At 34.6% G+C, this 22,903-nt stretch overlaps 2 protein-coding genes across 2 annotated transcripts; both read right to left on the reverse strand.

The window, feature by feature from the left end:
• Window positions 1–463: 463 nt before the first annotated feature.
• LOC131071783 (serine/threonine-protein kinase UCN-like) lies at window positions 464–892 on the reverse strand. Its single transcript, XM_058007737.2, has one exon. It carries the CDS (start codon window positions 890–892, stop codon window positions 464–466), a length of 429 nt encoding a protein of 142 aa, XP_057863720.2.
• Window positions 893–15,799: 14,907 nt separating this feature from the next.
• Window positions 15,800–17,658, reverse strand: LOC131071786 (serine/threonine-protein kinase UCN). The gene is made up of 2 exons (XM_058007739.2): window positions 16,946–17,658; window positions 15,800–16,669 (listed from the first exon to the last, which is right to left on the reverse strand). The coding sequence occupies exons 1-2, from the start codon at window positions 17,317–17,319 to the stop codon at window positions 15,955–15,957; spliced, it is 1,089 nt and encodes a 362-aa protein (XP_057863722.2). The 5' UTR covers window positions 17,320–17,658; the 3' UTR covers window positions 15,800–15,954.
• Window positions 17,659–22,903: the final 5,245 nt, after the last annotated feature.

Genomic DNA, 22,903 nt, shown 5'->3' on the forward strand with positions numbered 1-22,903 from the left:
ATATCGAATGTTAAATCAAATAATTTCAAATTGACATATCTCTAAGACATTCCTTTAAATAGATGTATATATATGACAATCAAATTTAAAATAAAATAATTATTAACATATTCCTGTTTTTACTATTACACACTTGTTCTTAACTATTGTATATATCTTTTTAATACTCATTTACATCTCAGGATGTTCCAATTTTACAAATGAAACATAAATCAAATTTCTCCTTTTAAAATGATAGATAATAGGTATATTCCATTGGTGGCACAGATATCACATGTTTATAGCAGGTGTAGTACGACTAACCTGGAATCAGATACAAACTTCATTAAAGAGAGGTTGGAGTTATTTGAGCCTTTACTTTCAACAAGAACCAATATCTGGTACGGTGGGATCGACAAGCTCTGCTATGTGTAAGTTTGTAATGGCAGCCTAGCTTTGACGGAGATTTTATAACAGAGCGGAATTAAAAATATTCGAAAATGGAATCTTGTGGTTTGAGAGAATCAGCATTGAAATTCTCATTCGGCATCAAGCCACGCTGCTGTGAAGAAAGAGAACAGTGATTACAAGAAAAATTATAGGGAATTAATGGAGGCCTCGACACAAATTCCAATTCCTCCCATCGGTAATGATTTTTCACTTCTTCAGCCCTTCTGGAAGACCCCAAACTTCTGTAGGGCTCTTTCACCAGAAACTTTTCGATCAGATCTTGCAGTGCGGAAAACGGTCCCGTAAAGAATGGATCTTTGCAAAGATTGTTATAAAAAGTTTCCTTTCTGTTAGCCCCGCCGAAGGGAGTCCGGCCGTATACCATCTCGTACAGGAAAATTCCGAGCGACCACCAGTCTACCGGAAAGGCGTGTCCAGTGCTCCACAAAATCTCCGTCGCCATGTATTCCTTCGTTCCCACCAATGAATATGACCGTTGAGAGCTACACTCGCCGGAATCTTTGGAATAAGAAAGCAGTTTCTCTGTAGAAGAAAGGCGGAGGGAAAGATCGAAATCAGTAAGCATAATGTGACCGCTATCTTGGACGAGTATGTTTTTTGGCTTTAGATCTCTGTACACGATCCCCTTCTTGTGAAGATATTCCAGCGCAAGAACCACTTCCGCAGCATAGAATCTGCTCCTTCTCAGAAAAGAAAATCCATGGATGTCAATGGAATTCTCAGTTTGTAAACGCCAAGGAACGTAATATAGCTCCCAAATCACCAACTTCTTGATCTGTAATGCTTCGAAATGACTATTTTAAGGACTCTCATGCGCGTTGGCAAGAGATTTGATGCAAGGCCAAAAAGACTCTGCTCAGATGTCCCTGCGCCAATTCCCTAACTAGACTCAGTTCCTGCGACGGATTTTAATTATATTTTTAGTTAATTTATTAATATATTTTATTTATATTTTTTTTAAATATATCTTCTTTATTTTTAGTGTAGTTTATTTATTTTATATTTTTTAATTTTTTAATATATTTTATTTAGGGTATATTTCTTTTATTTTTTTAATACCTATACTTGTTGATTTGATGTCTAATTTTTTTTTTGACAACATTGCACTAATAGTTCTGACTTTATATCATAATTAAAGGAAATGTACCCTTAGTTGTAAAAAGCAACCAATCATGTGATGCCACATCAACTGCACAAGTATGGAGGCCCCTTATACACGACTATTGGTCTCACCTTTTTTAGGTCTATTTTGGACACCTTGGCAAAAAGCATGTTGATGTGGCATCATGTTTGGTGATGTGTCCCTGAAACCTTAGTTATTTGATGTTGATGTGGCAAAAATTAGGAGTAATTTGAAATTTCTATGTAGGATTATGAGAAGTACGAAGTTAGGGTTCTCAACTACTAGATCCTCTCCCCTATTTGAACATCATCTCCCTTGGCAAATTCTTCTTCCTCATCACTATCTTCATAGCCCACAAGATTTTCCTACCATGAAACATATGCATATACATAAACACATTTATATTTTTAAAGAAATTATGAGAGACAAGCTGAGAAATGTGTATATACATTGTTGCAACTACCACAACTCCACCATAATAAATGCATACCACTTTCATTGTGAAATTAACCTCTGCACTTAAGGGTTAAAAAACACTGAAATGACTCGTTTGTTAAATTATCTAAGTTTGTATCTACATTTAGCTTGGATTGAGACAAGTGAAATCAAGAACATATGTAATTGTAGAATTTGTCATAACTTCAGGTTATACAAACATAAAGCAAAACTAAATATTGAGTATCTAATTGATTAAAATTTATCACCTTATAATTTAGTCATAAAAGAAAAAAGTCAAAATCATGCCAATAATTTGATTAAGGTTGCTTAATTATGGCATTGAGGTCGAGGTTCATTAATGACTACATTACAAATATTCCTTAAAATTTATAAAAAATTAGAAAATTTAAGCTATCTTTGCCTAGAACTACTGAAAGACTTGTCAATCTCTGCTCCCTTGTAATAATACATAACAAAAAATGAAGACAATTCTATTAATGTAGAATATCCCAATAACAAAAGTACAAACAATGAGTCAATTTAGTCAATGAGTCGATTTTATAAACAATTCTATTAATAGATATTACATTAACTATAATCAGGCCAATGAGCCAATTTTGTACATGAATAATAAGTCAAAAGTATAATACATCACTTATTTCTCTATCTTGAATCTTCAAGATACCCCCTCCAAGCTCTCGTTGTCAAAATGGAAGGTAATTACACATTCACATTGAAATAGTCTCTTTCTTCCCCAAATATTAGTGTACCATAAAGGTGATTTGCCATGTGCTATCTCAAAACTTACATCATGAATAAGAGAGAGGACCTTCCAATTGATGTAATAACAGTTCTTGATTTAATATCCATACTTGTTGATTTAATGTCTAATTTATTTTTGACAATATTGGACCAGTAGTTGTGACTTGAATATCCATAATTGAATGAAATGTACCCTTAGTTGTAAAAAGCAACCAATCATGTGATGCCACATTAGCTAGACAAGTATGGAGGCCCCTTATGCACGACTATTGGTCTCATTGTTTTTTGGGCTATTTTGGACACCTTAGCAAAAAGCATGCCGATGTGACATCATGTTTGATGACGTGGCCTTGAAACCTTAGTTATAAGCATGGGAATTGTCATTTGAAGTAAGTTGCTGTAAAAAATTAGGAATAATTTGAAATTTCTATTTAGGATTATGAGAAGTGCAAAGTTAAGGTGCTCAACTACTAGTTATGATTAGGCTTAGAAGTAAGATTATAATTAGGGTTAAAATTAGTATTAAGCTTATGGTTAGGTTAGAAGTAGGTTAATGGTTAGAGTAAGGGTTAGGGTTATAATAAAATTAGAGTAAGGATTAAAATAAGTTTTAGGGTTATTCTTATGATTAGGGTCAAGGATAGGGCTAAGGATAGAATCATTATTAAAGTTAAGCGTACAATTAATGTTAGGATTATTTTTTGTGTTAGGATTAGGTTTAGGGTTAAAATTAGGCTTATTCTTAGGGTTTGAATTGGAATAAGGGTTAGGGTTAGAATTATAATCAAAATTAGGAGTAAACTTACGATTAGAATTACAAATAGGATAATAAATAAGGCTAGAATTAAAGCTAGGGTTATAATTAGGATCAAATAAAAATAAAATTTAGTTTAGGATTAGGACTCGAATTAGGATTATGGTTCTAATTAGATTTAGGGTTAGAATTGGTGTTAGGGTCAGAGTTGAGGTTAAGGTTATAATTAATGTTAAAATTATGGTTATGGTTATTTCTTGGGTTATAATTAGAAATTTTTAGAATTAGGGTCATGTTTGAGATTAGAATTAAAGAATTATAATTAGAAATTTGGCCCTCCCCGCTTCCCCTATTGATGTGGCATCAAATTTGATGATGTGACCTTGAATCATTAGTTATAAGCAGGGGACTTGCCTAGTAAGTTGTTGTAAATAATATAAATATATACTTTTTATCATTACAAATACAAGTATTATAGGATACAATTTGAAACAATGTAGAAAGGCAAATAAAGAAATTTTCAAGTGTAACAATTGGTTATTGCTTGAATTATAATTAGAAATTGTTAGAATAAGGGTCACAATTAAGATTAGAATTAAAGATTTTAACCCTAATTATCAATTTCTAATTATAACAAAGTACATTAAGAAAATATATTATAAAAAATAATATACTAAAAATAAACTGAAAAAATATTTTTTAAATTTATTAACTAAAATATAAATAAAATATATTAAATTTAAAATATATTTAAAAATATAAAATAAATAAATATATTATATAATAAAAAAATAGTATAAATAAAGCACAGTTATATATATATATATATATATATTAAAAAAAGTTATATAAAAAAAATATTAAAAATCTATTGAAAATATAATTAAAAATTTATTAAATAAATAATATAAAATATTAAACCAATAGAACCGAAGACCCAGGCAGAGAATTTCTGGTAAGAGAGAGGGCATGGTATGGGTATGACAACGAAGACATAAAAATCGAAGACCCAGGTAGGTATGGCATCCATATACGGAGGGGAAGGGGTGCATAAAATATTGTGTATTCTAATAGGGGCTATGGGGTGTTGTTTAAAGGGTCACATAGCCATTGCCGCAAAATTTAGAAGTTGAATAATTCAAGAAATCCCTCTGTCATATGCACAATTAAAATACTTTCAGAGGAACAGGTAGGATGTGACTAATCTCTATACAAAAAAGATTTTGATATGAAAATCAAAATTTACAAAATACAATGGATTTTTACACGATTTTCATCATTTCAATCTTCATAATCCACCTTAACAACACTATTAAAACCTAAAAAGTCCAACAAAATACTGTATGTTGTGTGGATTTGATTTTTTGCAAGTCGTTTATTTTGTATAATAGAATATGACTCCCCCATTGCTCGGCTCAACCACCACACCATTTACCCCCAAATCTATTTTTATATAAAATAGAAAAATAATTAATGAGTAAGAGAGAGGATTCAATGGCACTAGAGGAGAAAGGATCTAATCGACAAACTTAATTGGGAATTTTTTTATCAAATCTCTCATCAAACTAGGGTTTGATCAAAAGTAGCGTAAATGGATCAAATCCTATATATCTCAAACCAAGTTCTTAGTGATAGTAAATGGCACCCCTCAAGGATTCTTTGTTGCACCTCACTATCTATTGATCTCTCTTTCCTCTCTCCATCTCTTTATATCCACATCTTTCTCTACGCCTCTTTATTCCTCCCATATCCCCCTCCCTATTCTATTTTCCTTACTTCTCTCACCCTTCTCCATCTATATTTGTCTATCTCTAGCTCTCTCTATTTTTCCATCTCTTTATCTCTCTTTACCACTCTCTATATCTCCACATATATATATATATATATATATATATATATATATATATATCCCTCTTCCTATATAAATCTCTCTATCTCTCCCTCTTTATCCTATCTTTCTATCTTTATTCTCCCTCCCCCTCTCTCTATCTCTTTATTTGTTTTTCCCTCTTCCTCTCTTGCTCCATATTTATCTCTACCTCTATCTTCCTCTCTCCCCTCTATCTCTAAACATTCCCCCCTCTATCCATCTGTCTATTTCACTCCCTATGTCCTCCTCGGTCATTTTAAACCAATCTATATTTTTTTTGCCTCTCTTTATATATATCACTTTCTATATCTATGTGTCATCTCTCCCTCTCTCACACTATATTTATTTTTCTCTTTCGTCTCTATCTCTTCCTCTCTTGTCCCTCTCTTTATCTCTCCACATCTCTCTCCTCTCCATCTTTCTCTCCTCCTTCCCCATCTTTGTCTCTAGCTCTATCTATATCTCTATTTGTATCTCTATATTATTCTCTATCTCTATCTACTTACTCATCTCTCTCATGCTAATCCCCCTTATTTCCCTCCCTCCTTCTAGCCTTATCTCTACCTCTATCTCCCTCTCACCCTATTTCAAACATAACATGAGCATGTTGCTAATGAAACTTGATTATCTTCTTGATTCAAAGGTTTTATTTCAATTATGATTGGATCCTTCTAAGTGGATGCATAATTAATTTTATTCCATCACTTCTCCATCAAAACATTCGTTGCACAAACAACATCATAGCATACCAATTGAACTCATTCACTACACACATTTGTGTAAAAAATAGACCAATTTTTTCGTAATTGACCTTTCACATCTTCTCGACATACCCATTGCACACCAAGGTGCAATAGTTACTTTAATTTTATTCATTTAATTTATTTTATTTAATTTAAGTTATTTTAAAAATTTTAATTCTAGTTATTCAATTCAATTTATTTTTTAATTCTTAAACAATTCTTAATTAGCTTAAATATTATAATGTTATTTAATTTATTTCATTTAAGTTATTTAATTTAATTTCATTGACATTCACAAACACATCAAATTATTTTTTTTTAATTTTTATTAAATAAAAAAACTTCAAATTAATATATTTTAACATTTCTTTTGATAGATACTTTTATAAACATTAACATTAAGACTAGCAATTGCACCTTGGTGTGCAATGGGTACGCCGAAAAGGTTTGGAAGGTCAATTAGGATTGGGTATGCCGAAAAGGTTTGGAAGGTCAATTAGGATTTTTTCGTTCTATTAATTGCAAATATTTTTATAGTACATGAGGTGAAGTGGTAGGTCATTTAGCAAATGATGTTGTTTGTGCAACAAAGGTCTCAATGGAGAAGTGACAACTTGAAATCAACTATGCATCCTTGCAAACATGATAGAGAGAAAGATAGATATAGAGATGGAGAAGGAGATGGTGATAGAGGAGATGGATATAAAGAGAAGTATATGGAGACATAAAAAGAGAGGAGAGATAGATATACTTGAAAAAAATTATATATAGATAAGGATGGAGAGATAAAGAGGAATACATAAATAGAGGCAAACATAGGAAAATAGAGAGAGAAAGGTAGAAGTGTGGATAGTGAGATGAAGTGATATAGAGACATGGATATAGGATATATAGAGATAGGGAGAGAGGGATGGAGAGAAATAGACATAGATAGAGTAACAGATAGAGATGAAGAGGAGAGCCAATCATCGTCCAAATAGCATGCAATTAACCATCCAAGAAGCATGTGAGAATATGACATTAGGTTTAATGACTCAGATCTATTTGAAGTACTACTGCATATATCCATCTTCATTTGTTGCAGAATGTTATACACCACTCTCTATGCCGATTTACCAGATTTACATTGCTTTCATATTCTACCCAAAGAATAAGGGTCCTTTCATCAAGGATTTCTTCTTTTGTATCTCCACTCTCATCATCTATTGCAAAGGGTTGTATAACACTCTCATTCTCATTACTTCTTTCACTGTTGCCATATTCATTTGCCTAAGATGTTATCTAGGTTTATAACGAAAAACAAAATCGAACCCTGCATTATGAGGCTAAAGCAAGGGCAAAGAGTTAGCGAGGTGGGCAGATCTGTCTCTCAAAGACTATGGCCAACTTATATTCACAAGGATTCCAGAGTCAATGTGCCATGACTGTAAGCATGTCGAGCAATGGGAGAGACATGACATGAGAAAAAATCCGCCAAAATGTTATAGATAAGGAAGCCTCGTCAGATAGATAAGGATCTACTAGATTGAATTTCATCCAAACTCTCCCTTCCCATGCATGCAGTGACTGGTGACAAGGACACATGATGTGACCTCCTGCCACAAGGGAAAAAATATCATGTAGAATACCTTTTTATTATATGATCCATGTTTCTTTTATTTTCAAGAATAATAAGATAAATGCAAGATTGGATAAGATGACAAAGGGATATATTCAAGAACAAGAGGATGCCATCAATACATACTAGTGCATTTTTGTTTTATATTGTTTTGTAAGTCTACTATTTAATGTATAAATATAGTATTTGATGTGATTTATTTGGTAGACAAATTGATTTCTATTTAGTATTTATCAATTATTTATCATTTTCAATTAGTATATTTTCGGCATTGTATATTTATAGTCACTTGATAAATATATTGTACTGGATAAATGGTGTATGATCTAGATCAATATTAGGCTACACATCAAGATCTAATATGCTAAATTCAAATTTATCTTCTTGTGTCTAAAAGTGAACCCTTTTGCAAAATTAGCCATTGTTACATCAATCCACAACAAAAATAATCAAATAAACAACTATCATCATGTATATAAGAACATCTTTGAAGTTGTTTACAACCCTCACAAAAATCGATACATGCTCGACTACTAGTGCTCTTCCCCTAATGTAATGTTTATCTATATATTTCTAAGATAGTGGCATGTCATATGTGTACGTCGTTGTTAAAGTCTCTCCCTCCATTGCATAAAAAAAATTAATAAAATGAATTGCATATTTGCTTTAAAGATAAAATGGGTAGTGTGAACAACTTTTTCCCCGAGCTACGCTATGTAATTCAAACTTTTTCTTAAGTTGTAAAAGTAACTTTGTATTCGTTGAGTTAGGTACATAGATTTGTAGAGGGAAGCACACAAAGAATAAAGTAGCTATCACATAGAATTAAGTACGCAATGTCCTTTCACGTTAAATCCTCTGCCAACCATCTTTTCCTTTTGTAAGTGACACCACGATCACTTGCGAGTAGTCACAAATAAACCAGAAACGACGATAATGAATGACAATGATAAAAAATTAAATGAGCAAACGATGCAAATAATTTTGATCATCTTGCAGCCTTGAGAAGCATTATAGACCGTTGATGTCGAAAATCAGGTCGCCCCTTTCAAATAAGGGAATGCCTTCTTAAATATAAAGAAATTCACTTCCATTGCCAATTTTTAAAATTTAAAGATAAGGATATAGAGGATGAGAGAGATATAGTTGGAGATAGATATAGAGATGGAGAGAGAGGGGCGTAGAGAGATATGTAGAGATAACAAAATAAAGATAATGAGAGAGATGAATGAAGAAATATGGGGAGAGGTAGAGAGGTAAAGAGATATAGATATAGAGATCTAGGAAAAGGGTGAGGGAGAGAAATCGATGGATAGAAAGGGAGACACATCTAGAGATATAGGCAAATAAATGAAGATAGAGGTAGAGATGATGATAGAAGGAGAGAGGAAGAAGGAAACACATAGATAGATATAGAGGGATGGATAAAGTAGATAGAGATAGGGAGATAGATAGTGAGAGATAAATATATAGAGAGGGAAAAGAAGGATATAGATAGATATAAATAGGGTAAGTGCACCAAGAAGGTGAACAAAAGGGGGGTATAAGTGGCCACTTTTTTTTTTTTTTGAAAACAGGTAAACCTGAACTTCAAAGAGATATTCGAAGGTCACACACTCAAAACTAGGAGTTGAGAAAAGAATAAGAATTGTAGTATTCTGAATCTAGTTTCTAAACTACTAAAGTTTTTTAAAATTAGATAAGATTAAGAGGTTCAAACCTCTCTCGCACAAAAAACTGTTCCTGATTTTTTCTGAAAAATATAACATAGCTATTTTTGTGCACTGCACAAAATATATAATTAGATTTAGTATTTTGCAAAACCCTTTGGTAGGATGATAGGTAAGATTGAGATCTAGAAGTTGTGTATTTTTTTGTAATTTTTTGTTGAGTATTTGTTTTTTAATGATTTTTTGAAGTGACCACATCCTGAAAATTTGGTACCTGTTCATGTGCTGGGCATAACTTGCATCAAAATAATTGAAAATGAAAACCTTTTTTTTAAAATTATATAGAATCTAATGTAGAACAATAATATGTAGTTTATTTTGAATTTGGTTAAGTATATCAAAATTTATTAAAAAAATGGTAGATGTATGTCTGTGAGGATTGTCAAGGCACTGGTAAAGAAAATTAAAGTTTACTATGCTAATGTTGTCTAAAAATAGAAAAAATTATATGGTCAGAAAGATGAGAAGACGTGTGAGATTATGGTGGTAATTTTAGAGATACCCACTTGATCATTTGTAAACCTGATGATGATGAAGTTGAGAAATCATGTTGGAAGATGAAAAAATATGTAAAGGAACAGAAATGGAGGGAAAATGGGCTTCCAAGTCTTAGGGTCATTTTCCAACCCTCTTACCAAGCCAAAACCTGCACGGGTTCTGATGTGCAATATAACCCACTCGGGTTTTGAAAAACAAAAGTACCATTCATAGTTCTACATAACCTATATGGGTTATGTAGAACTAAAACCATCATTTTGAATTTCCCAAAACCCGTACGGGTTATGAAAAACCAAAAATATGGTTTTCCATAACCCGTACTGGTTATGGAAAACCAAAATTATGGTTTTTCATAACCCGTATTGGTTATGAAAAATATCATTTTGAGTTTCACAAAACCCATACGGGTTATGAAAAACCATTATTTTGATTTTCACAAAATACATATATAATAGGTGTTTATGTACGTATATATGCATATCTATAGTTATATATATACATATATTTATATAGATATATGTATATATGTTTGTATACATGCATGTCTCTCTTCTTTTCCTCTCTCTCGTCTTCCTTCCTCCATCACCGTCTCTGTCTATTCTGAGCTCTAATTATCCTTCTTGAGTTCTATCTCATCTCTCTCCCCCTCACACTTCTCTCTCTGCCAAGTCTCTCACCCTCTTCTCCTTCTCATTCTCTCTACCTCATGTCTCTCACCCTCTCTACCTCATCTCTCTCTCTCTCTCTCTCTCTCTCTCTCTCTCTCTCATTATCCTATCCTATTATCACCCTCTCCCCTTCTCTCTCTTTCTCTCCCCTACATCTCCCTCTCCCCCTACCTCTCCCTCCCCCTCTCGTTATCTTATCCTATTCTCTCTCTCTCTCTCTCTCTCTCTCTCTCTATCCTATTCTCCCCATCTCCACCCTCTCTATCTCTCCCTCTCCCTCTCCCTCTCCCTCTCTCCCAATCTCCTCTCTCTCTCCCCCTCTCACTCCCTCCCCCTCTCCTTATCATATTCTCTCCCTCTCTTCTTATTCCCTATTCTCTATCTTACCCCCTCTCCCCCTACTCTCTCTCTAACTGCCTTTCTCACCCCCTCTCCTTATCCTATTCTCTCCCTCTCTTCCTATCCCCTTCTCTCTCTCTCTCAATCCTATTCTCACCCTCTCTCCCTTATCTTTCTTTCCCTATCTCTCTCACTCTCTTCCTATCCCCTTCTCTCTCTATCTCTAACACTCTCTCCCTCCCCCTCTCCTTATCCTATTCTATCCCTCTCTTCTTACCCCCCCCCCTCTCTCTCTCTCTCTCTCTCTCTTTATCCTATTCTCCCCATCTCCGCCCTCCCTCTCCCTCTCCCTCTCTCCCAATTTCTCCTTTGTCTCTCCCCCTCTCCTTATCCTATTCTCTCTCTCTCTCTCTCTCTCTCTCTCTCTCTCTCTCTCTCTCTCTCTCCTTTTCCCAATCTCCCTCTCTTCATATCCCCTATTCTCTCTTACCCTCTCTCCCTCTCTCTCTCTCTCTCTCTCTCTCTCTCTCCCTCTCCCTCTCTCCCACTCTTTTTCCCAATCACCCTCTCTTCCTATCCCCTACTCTCTCTCTCTCTCTCTCTCTCTCTCTCTCTCTCTCTCCTTCTCTCTCTCCTTCTCCTTTTCCCAATCTCCCTCCCTCTCTCCATCCCCCCTCTCCTTCTCCCTCTCCCCCTCTCCTTTTCCTAATCGCCCTCTCTCTCCCTCCCTCTCTCCCTCTCCCCCTCTCCTTTTCCCAATCTCCCTCTCTCTCCCTCTCCCCCTCTCCTTTCCCCAATCTCCCTCTCACTCTCCCTCTCTCCCAATTTCTCCTCTATCTCTCCCCCTCTCTCTTCCTCCCCCTCTCCTTATCCTACTCTCTCTCTCTCTCTCTCTCTCTCTCCCTCCCTCCTTTTCCCAATATCCCTCTCTCTCGCTCTCCCCATCTCCTTTCCCCAATATCCCTCTCTTTATCCTATTCTCCCCATCTCCGCCCTCCCTCTCTCTCTCCCTCTCTCCTAATTTCTCCTCTATCTCTCCCCCTCTCCTTATCCTGTGCTCTCCCTCTCCCTATCTCCTACTCTCTCTCTCTCCCTCTCTCTCCCTCTCCCCCTCTCCTTTTCCTAATCTCCCTCTCTCTCCCTCTCCCCCTCTCCTTTTCCTAATCTCCCTCTCTCTCTCTCTCTCTCTCTCTCTCTCTCTCTCTCTCTCTCTCTCTCTCTCTCTCTTCCTATCCCCTTCTCTCTGTCTCTAACTCTAACTCTTTCTCTTTGTCCCCCTCTCCTTATCCTATTCTATCCCTCTCTTCCTACTCCCTACTCTCTCTATCTTCCTCTCCCTCTCTTAATCATGTCATCTCTCTCTCTCTCTCTCTCTCTCTCTCTCTCTCTCTCTCTCTCTCTCTCTCTCTCTCTCTCTCTCTCTCTCTTCCTATCCCCTTCTCTCTTTGTCTCTAACTCTCTCTGTCCCCCTCCTTATCCTATCCTATCACTCTTCCTACTCTCTCTCTCTCTCCCCACTTCCTATTTGGTTCCTAGTTTTATATAACCCGTATGGGTTATGCAAAACTAAGACAAAAACTTATAGTTTTGCATAACCTGCGAGTTTCTAAAAAGTATAATGGTCCAAGGGTTTTGAGGAACTTTTCATTTTTTATTATAAAATATCATGTTCCTCAAAACCAGTATGGGTTTTGAGGAACTTTTGATTTTTTATTATAAAAAATAATGTTCCTCAAAACCAGTACGGGTTTTGAGGAACTTTTGATTTTTTACTATAAAATATAATCTTCCTCAAAACCCGTACGGGTTTTGAGGAACTTTTGATTTTTTATTATAAAATATAATTTTCCTCAAAACCAGTACGGGTTTTGAGAAACTTTTTATTTTTTAATTGTTTTTTGCTAGGCTTGGTGTTACCAAGCCTAGCGCATTTTTGAATTTCTAGAACATGCACAGGTTATGAGAAATTTTATTTTTTTTATTGCATGTGGCCACTTTTCTGTTCACCATCTTGGTGCACTCACCCAATAGTGAGATAGAGTCAGAGAGAGAGAGAGAGAGAGAGAGAGAGAGAGAGAGAGAGAGAGAGAGAGAGAGAGAGAGAGAGAGAGAGAGAGATAAATAGAAAGAGATATAGAGGAGTGAGAGGGAGATAAAGAGCTTGAGAAATAAAGAGGTATAGTTAGAAAACAAGAGATATGAAGTGAGTAAGACAAAGAGGAAATATTATTTCTAATATAATAATTATGGTAATGTTTTACCACAACAACCTTATATTGTATTGTATTGCATTCACTATACTAATCAAATAAACTAACATAGATTGTTGGTACATGTTTAAGTAGAGACGTGCAAGATGATTACTATGTCTAAACTCGTTGGATCATTATTGATTTGGTTCTTTTTGCTATTTTATTTTTTACCTACTTTATTTCAATAATTGTTTTCTACTTGTCAAGACATTGATATCTTTTGTTGATGTTGTATCTATACCACTCTTCTTGCAAACAGATCATAGTTAATATGAGAATACAAGTAAGCATATTCGATCAATGTTGAAAAATATGGTGTATTGATCTTGATAAGGCCATTTATTTGAGTGCTTGACATGAAATATCTAAATAAAATTTGAAATCCACTCCTTATCTAGGTGGGACACATGATAGTTCAATCGAGATCAAGGCTTACTTGCAAGAATTAACTGGAAGTTCCACTCGAATTTCATTGTAATCGTGTGGAAAGGTCTTAATTGAATATTAAATGTTGTCAAATAGACATCCAAAACGATGGATAGATAATGTGATATAAAGTCTATCTTCTTCAAAAGTATAATAGACAAAGAAAAAAGAAGAGAATAAGAAAATGATTAAATTAATTCTAATAGCATTTAATTATTATTTATAATTGCATAAAAAGAACTCAAATTACTAAATTAAATTTCAAACTTAAATCTAAATTCAAAATTAAAATATTTCAAAATTTACTAATATTAAAAAAAAAAAAATTAGTAAAAATTATAACTAATAAAGATTTATTTTATAAAATTAATAAATAGTTAATTAGAGTAAATTTAAAATTTAAATCTAAATTAAAAAATTAACATATATCAAAATCCAAATATAAAAAAATAAAAAATCTAAACAATAATTATAAATAATAAATTAATTACACTGATAAATAAAAAGTAAAACTAATTATTAAAGTTAATAATAAATGAAAAATAAATTTATATAAAAATCAAATCATAAATGAAACCTAACTAAACATTGTAATGAAAATAATTAAAAGCTATTCAACATGTATATTAGTATTTTGTAAAGACTAACAATATTATTAACCTTCCACTAGTATGTTATTAAATTGCAAATGTGTAGATGCATGTCTACCACCAATTGTTCATGATATGCTTGAAAATGCATTTGGCTTTCCTGTCTGTGCTCAGAAAATATGAGTAGACAACAAAGTCCAAAAGAAACCAGTGGAAAAAGACCCTACGATTATAGTTAGCATTCACACGTGTGAAGTATTTAAGACCCTACGATTATAGTTCTATTGATTGAAAAACAGGTTTTAAGGACCCGAAACCATTACAACATAGTTAGAAATAAAGTTGAGAAAATAAGAGTCCACATACAGAGCGACTGGTCAAAAGACCAGCGAACAGAAAAAACAGCTAAATAACAAAAAACAACAAAGAGACCAAGGAGACACTACATAGTAATTTTCTTTAGCAGATCCTCTGCCTTTGTCACCAGCTCATCATAGGTCGCCCCAATTGCTTTCAGCTCCTCCAGGTCCTTATTCACTTTCTTTTCCTTCCTCTTCCCACAGGTGCGGGTTCTGGGACCTTGGGCTTCCCCTGTTCCTTCAGCGTCCAGGTCAATTTCCTGGATTTCCTTTTCGTCATCAAGCTTGCTGATGAGGGTATGGGTGTTGTTGGCCGAGATTTTCAGAATGCTGAGGCTCTGCTCCGCAATGTTCTTAAGGCAATCCTCTATCTTTTCCACTTTGGCGACTGTGTTCGAGAGCGTTTTTTCACTAGTTTCCGCTAGGGTTTTTCTGTCCTGTATCTCCTTTTCAATTTTCTCAAACCGGGGATTAAAGGCATCTCTGATGTCTTCCGCTTTAGCAATAGTTTTCTTCAGATCCTCGATATAATTGGCTATAGTGTTCCCCTCTCCAATGTTAATGGTCTCCAGGATCAGGACCCTGTTGCAGAGTTTTTTGTACTCATTCGCAGTTTTCTTATTCCCATCAATAAGCCATTCTATGGTTTTCATAAAACCATTCAAGGCTTCGGGTGGAGGGCCAGAAGAGGGAGTCACTTTTCCAGGGGTTATCTGTTTGTTTTTAGAGATATGGAAGGCGGAAATAGTGTCGGCGGCCCTGAGAGTCTCCTCCATTGTCTCCTCGATTATAGTTAGCATTCACACGTGTGAAGTATTTCAGGGAAACGTGCCTGGGAAGATAGGTTGGTGGAAATGATGACAGGACAGTACCGTCCACTCACAACAAATTGCAAGTCATTTCAAAATAGCTTTTAATGCAGCGAGCAATGGTTGAAAAAAGTGCAAAATCTAATGATCCAAAATACTGTGATGGTCTTGCAAGCCTCTCCTATGATATGGCCCATCAGATTGTAAAATCAGCTCTTTCATCTCAAATAAGGAAACACCTTCGGTGTAATTATAACATTAAGAAGTTTCAATTCAAGAAATGAAGCATAAACTGATTTTTCTTTTAAAAAGACACAATACATTCCACTGGTGGCCCAGATATCACATGAAGTTTATAACAGGTGCAGTACAACCAACCAGCAAGTAGATAGGTGTATATTCATTAAAGAGAGAGTTGGAGTTATTTGAGCCTTACTTCCAACAAGGTACCATATCTGGTACGGTGGGACAGACCAGTTTGTAATGGCAGCCTATCTTTGACGGACATTTGAGAACGGAGAAGAATTAAAAATGTTGAAAAATAGAATCTTGTGGGTTGCAAGAATTGGCACTGAAATTCTCATTTGGAATCAAGCCACGCTGCTGTGAAGAAACAGAACACTGATCAGAAGAAAAATTAGAGGGAATTAATGGAGGCCTGGACACAAATTCCAATTCCTCCCATCGAAGGCCGTGGAAGAAGTGATGTGTTTTCACCTCTTCAGCCCCTCTGGCAGTCCCCAATCTTCTGGAGGGCTCCTTCACCAGAAGTTTCTCTATCAAATCTTGCAGTGTGGAAAAGGGTCCCGTAAAGAATGGATCTTTACAGAGAATGTTATAAAAAGTTTCCTTTCTGTTAGCCCCGCAGAAGGGAGTCCGACCGTATACCATCTCGTACAGGACAATTCCCAGCGACCACCAGTCTACCGGAAAAGCGTGTCCAGTGTTCCACAGGATCTCCGGCGCCATATATTCCTTCGTTCCCACCAGTGAATGTGACCGTTGGGAGCTACACCCGTCGGAATCTTTGGAACACTCGCCAATCCTGGGCCTGGAATTAGAAAGCAGCTTCTCAGTTTCTTTCTGCTGAATGGAAGAGAGGCGGAGGGAAAGATCGAAATCAGTAAGGATAATATGACCGCTATCTTGAACGAGTATATTTTTTGGCTTTAGATCTCTGTACACGATCCCCTTCTTATGAAGATACTCCAGCGCAAGAACCACTTCCGCAGCATAGAATCTGTTCATTTTCAGAAAAGAAAATCCATGGATGTTAAATGAAAGTTTCCGTTTATCACTAGAATCTGTACACTCAAAGAACGTAATATACGTCCAAAACTATGGTGATGATGTTTATCTTGTTTGATGGATAGATAATTATTTGATAAATAACAGAATGAAAACTAAATAATCTAATGAATAAATAAAATTAAGAAAATGATAAGATTTAAACTACAACTTACGAAGTTACCTGTGCAATAGACCTTCGAAACCTAATATCTCGTTTAACGCATACCTTGTGGCGGATACAGAAAATGTTTGATTGGGCTGTCTAAGACGCAGCATGCTCATATCTCCTCCAGAACAATATTTGGTAGCGAGAAAGATATAATTATCAGATTCAAAGTGGGTAAAAAGAGAAGGAAGAAATGGGTGATCTAAACTGGAGAGGATATCCTTCTCCCTTAACGCCAATTTAAAGGCACCCACTCTTTGAAAGAGACTGGGTTTACGCACGACCTTCACAGCATAGAGCTCTTTACTCATGCGATGCAAGGCCAAAAAGACTCTACTCAGATGTCCCTGACCCAGTTCCCTAACCAAACTCAATTCCTGAGACGGATCCTTGTCTTTCTGATCTGCTTCTACCACAACTCCCGAATTCTCCATTCCTCTTTCCCCTTTTCACGATAACCAGTCGACGCAAACAGAAAAAAGCAAAATCTTGAAGGCCAAGAAATACCCACCTCATATAAACATACAAATCATATCATTGGAGTGTGAATTTTTTTCTTCTGCTAGCCAGACATTATAACGTGCCCCATTGCTGTAGCTGCTTAGAGTAGTAATGGGTATATTTCACTGTGAAATCTGTACGAAGATACGAAGAAGAGAAAAGTTTCTTGGCCCACATGGTCCGTGACGTCTCTCCAGTACGATTCAAAACTTTGAAGCCACACAAGTTAACAGAGAGCTGTGTTTTATTTGTGGGCTGCGGCATCATCAACAACATCGCAAAACATCTCTGAAGGTTCCTGGAAATTTTCACGCCCAATAATCCAAGAAAGCCCTTTGCCGTACGCACCATGAAAATAATTTAAGAGGCACAGATATTATCCAGTGAAAAACGTATGGGGAATGAGCATAATAGAGTACGACTTCCCCAATTGGTCGGCTCCTTGGAGCCAAATTCTCAACGACCACGAAAAGTAGTCTTGTGGGTTAACTTCAACAATATGTGTACTAGTAGTCCTAAGGATTAACTTTCATAATATGTGGATTCGGTAGTCTTGTGTGTTAACTTCCACAATATGTGTATTAGTAGAGGATTAACTTTCATAATATGTGGATTATAGCATAAGATCTCTTCTAGAATATTGTAAGATCTCTGTATTTTAAATGTAAAATGGATATTTATCTATTTATAAATAAAATAAAAAATAATTAATGATTAAAAGAAAGGATTTAATGTGAGAGGATTCAATAGTCAATTTTTTCAACTGTTTTTTCTATAGACTTTTTTGGATGAAAATTTATTAATTGAAAACATGTTGATAAATTTAGAAAGGCGTGCAATCACATCTTGTATTATATATAAAACAAAAGACAATGTAGTTGCAATGGAAAATCATTGTACAAATTATAATAGTAATGATTATTTTACATATTTGATAGATTTTGGATCACATGGAAAGACATCCCCAATTGGTCGCCTCCTTAGTGAACCTTTGTCTCCTTTCAAAAGTAGAGCCCAAGAACTTTGGTGATGCTAGCAAGGATGAAGGATGGATGAAAGCAGTGGAAGAAGAGCTTGATCAGATTGAGAAGAATGAGACATGGGATTTAGTCTCTAGACTTGCAAACAAGAATGTCATAAGAACAAGTGGGTGTTTCAGAACAAGTTGAATAAGGAAGGAGAATTAACAAGGAACAAGGCAAGGCTAGTCTACAAAGGATATTCACAAGCGGAAGGTATTGATTTGGAGGAGACATTTGCTTTGGTGGCAAGGTTGGAGGCTATTAAGATGTTTCTTGAATGGTGATCGAGATGAAAAAGTCTACATAGACCAGTCTGATGGTTTTTAGTAGCCAAAAGATCTAGGTATAGTGTGCATACTCAAAAAGGTTTTGTATGGTCTCAAGCAAGCCCCTACGGCTTGGTATGCAAGGTTGGACAAGTACTTAATGTAGCATGGTTTGAAGAAAGGTATCATAGATAGCAATCTTTACTTTAAGATTGAAGAAAACAAATTTCTGATAGTTATTGTTTATGTTAATGACATTATGTTTGGTGGAGATGACAGTGTGTGTAAGAATTTTTCAGAAGAAATGCAAAAAGAGTTTGAGATGTCTATGATTGATAAGTTTTCTTTCATTCTTGTATTGCAAGTTGCTCAGCTCAAGCTAAATACATTAAAGAGATGTTGAAAAAATTTGGTATGGAGAATTCTAAATGAATGAGTACCCCATGTCTACTATATTGAAAATGTTATCATTGATATCAAACAAATGTTACACAAGAAATGTGATTAACAAACATGATTAATGCTGGCCGATGTTCAAATGGAGCAATTTCATTTCCGATTGCGAAGATGTAGATAATGGTCACAAGTGCAACGTTTAATTGTAAAGGAGACAAAGAAAAATATAAGAAAATAGGCGAGTTATTTCAGAATGGCGAGTTCCTTATTAAGAATGGCGACTTTATAATAAAGGCCGATTAACTAAGGAAATGCACAGAAATGAAGAGAGCAGCCACTTAGTTTAAGATAACGGAGTAGCATAGATGAAAGTTTTAATGCACAACGATGGGAGGCAGTGACTACAAAGTCGCCTTCATGTTGAGTTGCAACATATTTGCAATGTATGGAAAGAAGATCCTCAAGAGTGTAGTGTGTATTGTAAGTATTGAGTGACAAAAGATATATAATATATACTGGCAGAAATGTAATATGGAGATTTAAAAGCAGATCTGTGACAAAATGTATGTGTTGGAAATATGAGTTTATGATATATACACAGCACATTAGAAGATTGAAAAGACACAGATATATAAGGATATGAAAATATAAAAAATATAAGCAGTGAAAAGATTGTAAGAAGCGTATTTGTAGACCTTCTAAGGCTATGCATGAGAAGATTATTTTAGATTTGAGAAAATAATATGAAGAGATTATAGCAGATTTTGTGAAGGGGATACATGCTAACTTGAAGGAGGAAGAGTATAGAATACATATAAGTATATAGCATGAAGATAACATAAGAAATAAAGTATAGAATAAAGTATAGAATTGTGAAGTGGATATATGAAGTGAATCGAATTGACCATCATCCGTCGAAGAAGCAACATCCAAGAAGATAGAACCTAGTTTTGTTTTGGAAGTTCATGCATCCTAAAAAAGAGATTGGTGCCTCTCAATAAGTTGGTGCTTAGTAGTGGGGGTTGGTGCCTGTAAATTGTGGCGATTGATGTCTCCAGTGGGTTGATGCTCACAAATTTAGAGGTGGGAGTTGGCGTTCACAAACAAAGTTAGGGGTTAGTGCCTCTTGTAGGCTGGTGTCTACAAACATTGTAAAAGAAGAAATATAAAAGCATCAATTTGTTGTGGTTTTTCCCATTAGGGTTTCCACTTATATCTTGTGTTCTATTTGTGATGCTTGGTAGTTAGATCTCATGTCATGATAATATACAATAAATATGTTTATGAGATGAATTATATGCTTATGATTGAAGTTAAAAAGGTAAAAGTTTGTTAATATACTGATTAACCCTCCCCCCTCTTAGTATATTCATGTGCTTTTCATATTGGTTGTCATTTGAGCAAGGATGACGAGTCTCCAAGAGTTGATTAGACTCTTTATAGATCTATGATTGGAGGACTATTTTATATGACAACCTCTAACCCTGATATTATGCATGCAATATGTTTGGTTGCAAGATATCAAGCCAATCCTAACCAATATGGTGAGAAGGCCATTAAAAAGATATTCTAATATTTGAAGGGCACTCTAAATTATGGTTTGTGGTATAAAAGGGATAATGACTTCTCTTTGAATAATTACATTGATGTTGATTGCGCTACATGTGTTGATGATAGAAGAAGTACATGTGGAAGTGCATTTTTCTTGGGGGATAGATTGGTCTTTTGGTTACTTTGCATCATTTGGAAGAAAAGAAAAGTTAAGGAGAAGAATAAAAATGAGTGGCTAGATCAATAATACTACTACAAGATTTGAGTAATCTTCATCCCTCCTTGCATTGTACTACCAAGCACACATGGCACCATAAGAAGATTCAAAAAATGTAATCTTCTTAAATTGGTTAGTGATTGTATATGCTGATTTTGAACTCTCTATATTGCAAACCCCAGTTCCAACCAGAAAACCCTAGATCTGCAATGAAATTCAACAACAAATCAATGAAGAACCATAAAACATGCAAAATCATAAAATAACTCAAATGATACCTCCACATATTCACATGGGTTTGACCTTATAAGTAGGAGAGATTATACCTTGCCTTTTGAGAGGTATTATCTCGTGTATTGTCGTGAAACTCACATTTTGTAAGCCTTCAACAATTTACAAAATTTTCACCCAACAGTTAATTATGTCTAATTGGTAAATTCGAATATATTTTTTCTTTCTATTTTATTACTATAGCATGGTTTAGATTAAAGTATTGAAAAAAAGTATCTTAATAATTCTTTCATTTTACAAGCAATAACAACCTCTAATTTCGAAATTTGTTCTTTCAACACTACCACAATTTTGTCCATTATCTCCATTTCTCTACAGACATGGGACTCTTGTAGCTATGCTTTCTCTCCCCTTTTATTAAATGTTTCATAAGGTTATTGCTTACACGGTGTAGATTGAAATAAGAAAAAACTAAAACTTTTTATCTTCAATTAGTATAATGTTAATTCACTCAATCTATTTTTTACAATTATGTAACAATATTAACCTTTTGATTCAATTAAATGAAAGAAATCTAGTATTAAGGTTTGAACTAGAAGTAAAATTTAGAAGAAGCATGCCTAATTCAGTAGTTACAAAAAGATGTAGAAGGATGAGAAGGTGATGGGACTTAAAGGCTCTTGTAGACACCTAAATATTTTCTTAGATATCTCTCTAATATATCCTTATCCTAATCAACCACCTAGTCAAGTCATCTAGTCACCTAATGTCCATATCTAATTAAATAATTTTATAATTTAATTACTCCCCCTTTTCATCTCATCTCACACAAATAAATAAATAAATTATTATTTACAACTATTTTAACCCTCCCACATGACTAAATTTATTAATTGTTATTATGTAATTATAGTCAAGTATTCTCTTCACTCATCCCAAAAACAAAGGGCACCTAGGAACACTTATCATCATGGTTTTAGTATTGCCTCTACCGATTCCAAGAATAAAGAACACTTGTCTTCATTGTTTCAATATTCTCTCCACCAATTCTAAGAATAAAGACTTGTCCTAAGTAAACTTGTCCCTTATGTCACATGATTGCAGTGCTTACTAAAATTTGTAAATGCATCCTAGCCCTTCACATTCCAACAAATTCCATCTCAATCCTCCATTCTCTCCTCAATCTTAAGAAAATTCTCTCATTCATCTTCCATCACATTTGAACCATTTATTGTCTCTCCCAAAAATCTATAAACTGAGGCCATTCTCATTAGTTTCATCATCACATTTTGAGCTTAGTATATTCTATCAAAATGGGTAATCTTCAAACAAAGAGCATCCATATACAAATAATCAATAGAGAAAATCAAATTATATTGGAGTTTATGATGATATTGTTTTGAATACTCATGATTTTGTTATTTTCTTTTGAACTGTAATTCGAGTTCTATATGAGATTTGTAGTGGTTTTGAATATGAATATTTAAAAGGTTTATTTTATTTCCATTATTCAATTCCAAATTATTTCTTATAGTTTTTAAACATAAAAAATTGTGCTCTAGAAGTCTTTATATTGTGTGAGAATAAAATATGTTTGTATCTCAAATGGTAGTGTCCCCATAAGAGTGCAAAAGTGTCTTCTATGCCATGAAGGCGTCATGATAGGCACAAATGTCTCCTCTATCCATAGAGGTGTCCTAATAGAAAAAAAAAAGTGTCTTATATTCATGATTATGTCTTGTACTTTTATGGTCACATCTTATGTACTTAATTGCATCAAAGCCTATATATAACTGTCACCACACCTACAACCTACTATAATACTCGTTGTGTC

This window comes from Cryptomeria japonica, chromosome 6 (assembly GCF_030272615.1).
Source record: "Cryptomeria japonica chromosome 6, Sugi_1.0, whole genome shotgun sequence".
In the NCBI taxonomy this organism is placed as follows: Eukaryota; Viridiplantae; Streptophyta; class Pinopsida; order Cupressales; family Cupressaceae; genus Cryptomeria; species Cryptomeria japonica.

What these genes read in the sequence shown, in the direction of transcription:
- LOC131071783 (XM_058007737.2), bottom strand. Translation starts at nt 892, where the DNA reads ATGGCGACGGAGATTTTGTGGAGCACTGGACACGCCTTTCCGGTAGAC.
- LOC131071786 (XM_058007739.2), bottom strand. Translation starts at nt 17,319, where the DNA reads ATGGAGAATTCGGGAGTTGTGGTAGAAGCAGATCAGAAAGACAAGGAT. An exon ending in TTTTCTGTATCCGCCACAAG is followed by an intron (nt 16,670 to 16,945) that starts GTATGCGTTAAA and finishes GAAAATGAACAG; the next exon opens with ATTCTATGCTGCGGAAGTGG.